The following is a 10828-nucleotide window of genomic DNA, read 5'->3' as shown; positions in this document are numbered from 1 at the left end:
GTTTAATTTTATAATACCTGCATTAGAAATTAGAACATTAGAACTTAGAACATTAGGTACATTAGAAAAAGTTTTTTTTTAATTTAAAAAAAAAGAAGATTTCTTACTGGCCTGCCTTTTGACTTTCTTTTATATTGAGAAATAATTTTTTTTTTGCAATATAAGTTTATTTAAGTCGTAAGCCATAATATAATTACTAATAGCAGGGGCAAGAAGAAGATATAATTGGTCATATCACCAAGCCCTCTATTCTACACCGTAAATATAAAGCAACAAAAGTTAAAAAACGTAACATTATATAACATAAAACGTTTTTCTAATGGCTTTATAAATAGTGCAGCTGGCTATCATAAAAACATTTCACTTCTGGACACCAGCGTGTAACTTTGCATAGTGATAGTGGACGGTATGAGCAACAAAAAAATAGCGAGACACAAACTTGTTATGCATCTGGAATCGTTTTACAGATGAATTATTCAAAATGGCCAATGGCGGCCATTTTAAATGTATTTAAATGGTCATAACTGTAGAACTAGTAGTGATATCCACTTCAAATAAACATCGATTTGTTCTAAGAGAAAAGTTACATAAAACTGACTGAAATCAATGTTTTGAAATTTCAAGATGGCTGCCATCAACCATCTTGAAAGTTTTTAAATGGTCATAACTTTAGAACTAGTAGTGACATCCACTTAAAATAAACGCCGTCTTGTTCGATGATGTAACAAGAAACTCATATTTACATATTTACATACATTTACGTATTTACATAATTACAATACACTTTTGGATTACAATTCGTCATGGAAGGAGATCTGGAGAACATGGTCGAATTCCGGGTCTTCTTCAACTTCTAGTTCTTCATATGAATCACCATTTGTTTCTTTGTAACAATAGCCGTTACATGCACACAGCTTAGTGCATGGTAAACCATGTCGTTTACATGAACAGTTTTTACACTCAGTTTTGCACGAACATCGAATCAGTTCCTGGCAATGTCGAGAAATCTCCGGCAGAGTGCACCAAAGTGGTGTATAGCACTCATCAGCAGTATCTTTCCATCCCCATTCAGTGGGTAAATATCCTGGAGTAACAGCAGACAAGCATTGTTTCCATAAGTGTGCCTGCAGTGCTGCTCTCTTTGTGTGCTGCAGAAGAGCGTCTGCAGTCGGCGGAATGTTTTCAATTGCTCTATTCTTTATGGTGTAGAGTGTACGGCGGCATTCGTTTACGCCAGCAGCGGTTGATGATCGATCGTACATCAATACTACAAATCGCTCAATGGCCTTCATTGCCGTATCAGTTAAGACATCATTTTTTAAGTCTGACGTGGAAAGATTGTGAAATGCAGCATCAACTACTCGGTAGTTCATCCACGCTTTCCATGCCGTTCGTTTTCCAATCCCACAGAATGTTGATACTGTGTCACATCCGGTGAAGGCATGGAAGAATGGTAAATTTGACGATACACCATCTGGAATGTGTTGATGTAGATGGTGAACTCCTATCATTCGTCTTCCTTTTCCAACTCCAAAATCAATCCACAACTCTTTCACTCCAATCATCTGGCTAAACACAGAGAGAGCTATAACGACCACATCGGAGTCCACAGTGCGTATAGTTATAGTTAAGTTGCCATTTTTCAGTGCATGATTAGCATGGAGCAAAAGACGGCCATCTGCCTCTTCAGCACTACAAGGAGATATGGACGATACATCTAAATCTTGTTGACTGGCACATGCAGTTTCTTCAATGGTACAAACAATAACTTTTCCAACTATGGATTGCGTTAAAACGAATCTGGAAATAAGGCCGAACAGTTGCGTCTTATTGAAGTCCACAGATAGGAATTTGTCAAACTTTTTTGGAATAAGTGTACCCATTGTGACGTTTATGCGTTGCCCTGATCCACGATCTTCCCGTGTTTCGGACTTCAAGCTTTTTGGGACATACCGATCAAAAACAATGTCAAGGCGCTGCACGGATCTCAGAAGTCTGTCCACGAATGGTCCAATCACATTTTCGCAGTAGTCAGAGAATGTCTTTGACGATCTCGGGTGAAGCATGTGTACGAGTGCTGCACCATCAACAATCAGAGCAGAAACCTTATAGTCAAGGTTGAAGTCTTGTTGTTTCTCGCTACCATACTGTTCCAAACAAATGAGGACATCTGATTTGCTGGTGGCCTTACGCTTCCTTCCGAATTCAGAAATTGACGGCGGATAACGGTTGTTTTCGTGTGAAAAGAAATCCTCTATATCACTAACACGATTTTGACTTGCTACATACATTTTACAAAAGTAGTTGGAGTCATGTTTAAGATCAGCGATTTTAGTTTTATGTTTGGAACCTGGAATTTTCAAACTGTGGAACAATTCAAATTTGTTTCTTTTCAAAGGCTCATGAATTGACTTTTGTCTGGACACAAGACGGTCAGCTACGTACTCGTTGTATTGCTGTTGCCCTGTGATCTTGGCTTCTTGAACAGTTTTTTCGGCTGAATTGGACATTATAATCTTATGGTTGTCTGCTGTCTGCAGTAACTGCTCCGCAAAAGAATTCCTCAAACACATAAGGGTGTCGGACAGGTAGCTCTTCCAAGGTTTTGATGAAAACCGGCAACCAGCGAGAGTAATTAGTTAGATCAAGTGCGAAGAACCACGGAGCAATCTGCTTTAGCATTCGCACGTACTCCTCGAAGTTTGATTCGCGAATACTGCGCACAAAACTCAGTAGCAGGCTCTCCAACTCCATAACGGTTTGCCAATAAAGAAACTGATTAGATTCGTTGCTTTTCCTGGAAATCCACTCTTCCAATGACTCAACAAAGTCCTTACAATCTAGCTTATACGCCTCATCACGAAGAACGAAAAGAGATGCCAGGCTCACTTCGTGCGCATATCTTGTTCTCTTTATGTGCGACGATTTAAGCAGCGACTCACTCCTTCCAATGTTAGCAACCTCTGCTTTTATGAACATTTCAGTCCAACCACTGCCCTTCAACCACTTTCCAATCATGTTTTGAATGGCCATTTCAATATGGAGTCCACCCATCATAATGACTATTTTATCCTCTCCATAAACATCCGGAAACTTCCATTGTATATACTTTGCAACTGCGTACACGGGCTGATCACCAGTTATAACAGCACCTTGTTTGTTATTGACAGCACTCGTTATTTTTATTATTACATCCATCAAATGGCGTACTGTTGCTGGAGACTGAATGTGATCTGTTAGCAATGGCAATAGTATGTTATGACATGGAAAGGTTGCTGGATGCATATTTCTTTCCGCATGGAAAGCAGCGAATGAAGTTTTATTTGTTGATGTGTTATACACAGACTCCTGCACAGAATTTAGCCAAGGTGTCAACTGCTCAATGGTTATTGGATCACTAGCAATAGGTGATGCATTCACGGTGGTCATTAGTGGTTCGGAAACAACATTATTCGTTGCAGGGAGAGTGGTGTATGTATCCGGCAATTTGCTATTGATTTTCCTAGACCAAAGGAGTCCATCTGAAGTGGATTTTGAATTTGAATGGGGAGTATCCGGATGCTGAATAATTGTGACGCTAGAGCCGTGGAATGAATCGTTAGATGTAGTTGAAGATGGATTGTGATCAATATTGTCTATCGCAGCTGTTGTAAAAACACCTTCAGACAGGCAACTTGGTATCACATGACCTATTTGCTCATAAAATTTGCACTTTTCATTAGTCAAACTTGATTCAATTTCTTGAACTCGGTCATATGAAATACTTAAACCTAGAGAATTCAATTTGTCGACAACTGATCTTTTCCGAGTGCTGTTATGGATCATCAAACCAAGGTACACGGCCAATGGAGTTTCTTGGTTTGCTTGATGACGTATTTGTTGAGGTCTGTTGGCTCTGCTACGCTTTACACTATTAAATCGAATTAACTGTGCAATGGAATAAGCAGCTTCCTGCTCGGGTGCGGAAGCAGGTGAACCATTGTCGATATTGTAGCCTCCTAAAAGAGTATTAACAAAATTTACAAGGGAAGGTGGCACACAATCACGAGATCCAAAGTCGCCTATAAGCGAGCCGCTGAATTTGGGAAACTCTCTAAACATATCTCTACGGAGAATACCAGCTGCCTGAGCAATGCAAATACCGTCCGACATATCGTTGAAGTTGCAAGCATCACGTATGTCATTACCCACATCTGGCTCAAAGCTTAAGATGACTTCTTTACCACACTTGTCTTCCCTCAAACCAGGAACTAAGGAAATTAAATCGTCCTTCAGTCTAGTTCGGTTGATAGACTCAGACTGAACTCCGAGACTCGACATACGATCTGCACAAAGTTTATTGATGTCAGACAGCTTAAAAACAGGGGATGATGTACCATATATAAACATCTCTTCCATGTAACTAACCAATTCCGCAATGACAGAGCCATAAGTCAATCGATAGAGATTGTGTTCATCATTGCTAAAGGAGCGCTCATGACTGCGGGCTCTGTTGAGAAATCCCCTGTAACAGTCTTTATGATATTTGACTTCGAGTGCTATGAAATCTTGGTTTGCTATTTTGTTAAGCAGATTTGTGTCCTGCATTTCAATGGCTAGAGCATACACTTTTGGGCCAATTTCTTTTGTGCTTGCCTGTACTAAGGGGTTGCCTGTCACAGATTCACCATCACAAAACAAACAACAACTTTTTATGTCAACTGCTTTACATGAGGATCGCATGCACCTAGCAGAGCTCTGGGCGTTTTCAGAATCATCTTGCACATTTTGGTTTCTCTCAATGATTCTCTGCAGTTTCTGAGAGTCGTACTTGTTTCGGCAAAGCTTGTGGTACTTTGCCTTATTAACAATTAATGCGTGCAATAACTCCTTTCCATCACTTATTTTATCCAAGCGAATAGTTGGTGGCAAAGCTTCATGATTATCGAACTCGATCAAGTTTTCACTTAGAGTTTTATAACCTGCCTCTTTGGGAATTATAAGAGGTTCCGGTGAAACACGCTGACACAAAATGCACAATTCCCAATTGATATCACGCACAGGAACAAGTACCTCAGGAAATTGTGTGACATCAACAAGCTCTATTTTTCTTCTTTTACTGGTAGACATGATTGTTATTAAAACTGAAAGAAATGAAAAGCGCATCACGAAATAAGCATACAGAGTAATACAACATACAGAGCATACAAGTAAATACCTTAAAAAAATAATTTACATATATACAAATAATCTTGGTAATATTAATAATTATATTATTAATAGTAATAATAATAATAATAGTAATACAGTAATTACAATAAATAAAATAAATCAATATTACGTTTTATACAATAATCATTTATACATACATAGCTACAGTTACAAACAGTAAAAAATTGACAAAACGTAACAATTAACGATGACATAAAAACGACTACTACTAAAAAAATTATATAGATTTAGTAAATATGTTAATCATAATTGTTAAAATATGAAAACCATAATATATTGTACAATAACACAATAACACAATAAACAAAAAAAACAAAAACAGAAAAACACTGTGAAAAACAAAAATTAAAAAAAGGGATAAACATTACAAACAAAGCTACCGCTAAAAAAGTACAAAGCATAATAATGTAATCAAGCAAACTAGTAACAATAAATAATTCATAAAACATAGAACGAAAAAAAGAAACACTTTATAAAACTAACATGATGGAGTAAATAACTAGCAAATGATTTTAATGATTAGCAACAAATAATAAGTAAAGCTATATGCACTACATATACTAAAAACTAAAGAAAAGAAAATATCATTACATAACGGAAAACATCATTGCATAGCTAAATAAAACTACCTTAAAATAAATCATAATATGAAATGAATAACTAACGAAATATGAAAAAAGTAAAAACAATATAAAATCTTGTTATGCCGAGTTTTCCCAAATTTTCGAATGTTTTCTTTCCTTTTTCATTCATTTTTAAACTTTTTTTTGTTTATTATTATTTTCGTTACTTTTGTAGTTTATTTTATATCCTTTCAAATAGTTCGTTCTTTTTTCTTCTTTTTAGATATTTCGTTTTTTCTTTATAATTGATTATATTTTTGAAAAACTAAAGCAAAATATCTCCTGATTTATTGATTTTTCTTTTTCTTTTTTCACTCTTTAAAAAATTATTTATAGTTGTTAATAAAAAGTGTCCACCGTTTGCGATGTCATTGCAAAGTTCAATCATTAACAACGTGCCATGTTTTTATTTATTCGTCCGTTATTCGTCCGAATTTGGTTATTACTACGACCGTGACGTAATATAATGGCGTCAACAAGACACAAATCTTTCTTATCTTTAAAGACCAATTTAACCAATTTTATTCGCTTAACGGTTTGTGTCTCGATTGTTTTACATACAGGAATATATAAACTTAAGTTGTGCAAAAGGATTTGTTGGTGTCCGGCAGTGAAATATTGTTACGTAAAAAAGCATCAACCGACTGCACTAAAAATAAAAATCATTGGTCCTAAAGTCCTACTTTTTTTTTGTTTTTGTATTGGTTAAGAAAAATTAAAAAAAAAAGAAAAAATAAAGTAATTAGTACAAAGAAATTATATTAATTAAAAAGCATGCCAGCAACTACGCATAATCCTAAAGCTTTCCTTTCACACCAGCATATAGCTTGAAATATGTGAATAATTCTTATAAATCATAACTTTTTTATTTAAATATAAAAATAATAATAAAAAAAAGAATTGAAGCAATAACAAGTGTCACAACCCTTTTCTAAGATCGTCAAGCCGATAATGACAAACCTCTAATTGTTGGGTAAGTTTATCAGTAGCAATCATTAAAACTTCAGAAAAAGCTGAGCGCTACGTCGTTCATCAATAGTTTTTGCTTCTATTTGCTGTTAAACTCATGAAGCGTATTAAAATTAGTTAATTTTTTTTTAGAAAAATAAAAACTTTTTCTATTACAAAATTTCTATTATTACGAAAAGCTTTAAAAATACCGTTCTTATTTCAGAGTACCGCAGATAAATATTTAACACCGAACTCACAAATATGGCTAGAGCAAGCAACGAACCTTTTATCTCTGCATCTACTGCATTAACCACTACGCCACGCCTGTTTATCTGAAAAAAAAATCCTGTAAACTAAAATAGAGTCTTACTTATAATTCAATAAATTAGATTCCAGCTATTATTCAAAAGATTAGAAGATATTATTCAAGATAAAGTAAAAGTACTAAAATTTAATAAAATTATTATGAATTGACGTAAATATAAAGTAAAAAATTATTTTAAGTATAAAATAAAATTTACAGGTATTTTTACATTTATTTATACTTACTTTTATGTTTATTTATTTTTTGATTTTGCGAGTTTTTTTCCATAATTTTTTTTTATTATTATATTATGTACTGATTTTGCAACATAAACGTTAATTTTATCAAATCCAGCCCTTTTGTTTGTTTTAAGGTAAAAAAAAAAAGCGGTTTGCAATTCAATTAGTTTTAAATTAGGTTCATTCATAACTTTGTCGTAGTTTTTTAAATAAGATTCAAATGGTGTTGAATTCATAGGAATTTTTAATGTTAAATTCGGACCAGTATTAGTAAAGAAGCTGTTTAGTTTTTCAGCAATAATTGATTTATCATAAATTGTGTTTTTATCAATTTTTTTTTTTTTTTTGGCAGAATGTTTCTCGCATAATGTGCCGCCGTGGCGCAGTGGTTAGTGCGCTTGCTATATATAACCAGGAGGTCCATGTTCGAAACGAGCTTTGGACATGTTTTCGCGTTACGGTAAAGTAGGAGGCGTGAACTTCCTGGTTAAATTCAGTTCCGCGGTGCTCTGTGACAAGGTTTTCTTGCGGCACCTAAATAACAAATCAAGCAAAAATAAAAAAATATTATTTTTTCCGATTACTTCTTTAATTACACTTTATAGTTTTGCATAATAAAGCTTTTTTGAGCTCCTTTTTGTTTTTCAAATATATTTTTATATGTCATTTTACTTTTATAAGTTTTTTTTTTCAAGTATTTATCATATAATTTGTTTTCTTGAAGGTTTTAGTAACCCGTTAGACATCCATGTAGTTAAAACAGTTTTGGTTTTTACAATAATTGTTTTTTCAGGAAATGCTTGATCATATTGCTTCCAGAATTGATTTAAAATAAATCATATGCGTTGAGATTCCAATCAACGTTGTCTCTTAAAAGATTTTGAAGTTGTTTTACCGAGGGAAAATTGTTGGGAAATGATCCGATAAGTCAGTTTTGATTATGCCTGTGTAAAGATGTTAATATGATGGTTATTAGTTAAAACATTATTAAGAAGTGTAGAAGATTTGTTAGTCACTCTCGTTGGCTTGTTTATTGTCGGAATCAAATTATTTTGAAAGAGAGTGTTTATAAAATTGTTAACATTATTATTAAAGACATGGTATTTTAGGTCAATGCTAAATCCCCTACTAAGTAGACATGACTTCGGGTTTTATTTATACTTGTTAAGAATGGTTTAAGATGAGTTTTAAATTTTTTTAAGCTTGTAGATGGAGTCTATATGTGGTATTTATAATTATTTTTGTTGTTGCTTTATTTATTAATTCAATGCATAATGATTCACAATTTATTTCATTTACACAGAGATCGTGACGTAAATTATAACTAATTGAGTTGTGAATAAAAGTTCATACGCCCCCACATACACCAAAACACCTGGTTGGTAAACTGATGAGTAATTAATTAGTTCAAATTGAGTATTTATTTCACCACGTTTACACCAAGTTTCCATCAGAAAAATAATTTTAAAACCGTGTTTTAATTCATCCAACTAAAACTTAAGGTTTTTAAAATTTTTATTTAAACTTCGAATATTAATGTTTAAAATTGAAAAACTATTTTTATTTTTTTGAAGACATTGAGAGGATTCACTAACTGTATAGTATTGGCTTTCAGATATTTTTTGATTAAATTAATTAGAGTCATCGACGTCACTGAGTACGACATTTTCATCTAAAAATTTAATGATAAAGTTTTCCTCCATTTTAAAGTAAAGCATACATAAATAAACGCAAAATAGTCAATAAAATAGTTTGCAATAGTTAAAAGAAAACTGATAAACCCTAACCTTTACTATCTTGACACGGATTCGGTATTTCTTCCGTTTTCTTAGACACCCACTTGCGTACAATCAGCTTATCATATCGTATATGTATGCAAATTTTCCCAGCTGCCGCTCAATTTTCATTTTTTCTCTAAGATCTTTTTTTAAGTTCGTTTCGAAGCAAAAATGTTTGTTTATGTAGATATTTTCACCCTTTACTTTAGAAGAATTTTTAAAAATTTCTACTTTATATATGTAGTCCAACAGCTTAACCCTTAAAGGACGGCGGGGTATTTTACTACCAGAAGAGTTTGTTTTTAACTGCCACATTAACAAATTTTGTCTATTTGAACTGCCACTTCAGAACATCTTTTATTATCATTTAAGGAAATTGTTAGTGTAAAATGTTTTTGCTTTACTGATTAATTGACAATACTATTGTTAGTTACAAATTTAGTTACGTTAAAGACGGTTGGGGTATTTTAATACTCCAAGCAAGTTTTCTCATTTTTTAGTTAGTGAATCAATAAATAGTTATATGAATCATGTTTAGTTTAATACTTGCTTGTGTTTTAGTTATTTTTTAATAGGTATGGGGTATTACTTATTTTTTTTATGAGTAAATTATACCATATATGCATTATATGTATACAATCACTGTAACTGCAAGAGTGTGCTCATGTTGCATATATTTTGTTTTTATGTCAAAAATATTTATATTATTGATACAAAATAATAATGCCTATAATATTTGTTATATATTTTTCATATAATTTGTTTGATAAACACTGTTTGATAAACTATTTTTTAGAATAAATATAATTAATATAATGAGTCGCCCAAGGAGAAATGCTGCAGTCGAGACTAAAAATATTGTTTTTGGTTTAAATGAATTATCTTCAAGTGATGGCAGTAAATGAACTTTATAAGTTTATTGGAGTTCTTTTTTAGCTGTAGTGTTCCATTCTAAAATCAAAGCATAAAAGAACTTTGGAGTAGATTAGATGGTATACCAATATTTTCGGCTTCAATGCAAAGAAATCGATTTGTTAACTTGCGACGATGCATTCGATTTGATGAGAGAAAAACAAGAAATCAAAGACGGTTTGAAGACAAGTTTGCACCTTTAAGAAATATAATGGAAATTTTTATCACTAAAAGTAAGAACAACTACAATCCAAGTGCATATCTTACTGTCGATAAGCAACTAGTTATATTTAGGGGACGTTGTCCATTTAAGATGTTTATACCTACTAAGCCAGGAAAGTATGGAATAAAGATATGGATGTGATGCTGAAACCTCTTACTGCATAAATTTGCAACTGTATATTGGTACAGTAAATGGAGTACGTGATGTTGGACAAGGTACACGAGTAGTTCTTGAACTAGCCGATCACTTAAATGGAAGTGGTAGACTCATAACAGCTGATAATTTTTTTACAAACATTCTTGCACGTGTATTGCTTGGACGTAAAATGACATACACCGGCACCATTAAAAAAAATAAAGGAGAAATACCAAAAAAGATATTGTCAGCCTTACATCGACCAGTTTACTCTAGCATTTTTAGTTTTCAAAATGACTCTACTATAGTTTCTTATGTGCCTAAGAAAAACAAAGCAGTAATATTATTATCAACCTTCCATCACAGTAATGACATTGTTATGCACCATAATGAATAACCCGTCTGCAATGTGCATCATGTAGCCATTCTGTTTGCAAGGCTCATAGCAAAAT

General features: G+C 33.2%; 1 protein-coding gene across 1 annotated transcript; it reads right to left on the bottom strand.

Annotated features, from left to right (window-relative positions):
* Positions 1 to 736: 736 nt before the first annotated feature.
* LOC136081714 (uncharacterized) lies at positions 737 to 6220 on the bottom strand. Its single transcript, XM_065799505.1, has 2 exons — positions 5841 to 6220; positions 737 to 5123 (listed from the first exon to the last, which is right to left on the bottom strand). Exon 2 carries the CDS (start codon positions 5107 to 5109, stop codon positions 2518 to 2520), a length of 2592 nt encoding a protein of 863 aa, XP_065655577.1. The 5' UTR covers positions 5110 to 5123; positions 5841 to 6220; the 3' UTR covers positions 737 to 2517.
* Between the last annotated feature and the right edge of the window lie 4608 nt (positions 6221 to 10828).

This window comes from Hydra vulgaris, chromosome 06 (genome assembly GCF_038396675.1).
Source record: "Hydra vulgaris chromosome 06, alternate assembly HydraT2T_AEP".
NCBI lineage: Eukaryota > Metazoa > Cnidaria > Hydrozoa > Anthoathecata > Hydridae > Hydra > Hydra vulgaris.
This window is presented reverse-complemented; position numbering and strand designations above follow the sequence as displayed.

Excerpts from the sequence above, each read along its gene's own strand:
- LOC136081714 (XM_065799505.1), bottom strand. The coding sequence starts at position 5,109 with ATGTCTACCAGTAAAAGAAGAAAAATAGAGCTTGTTGATGTCACACAA.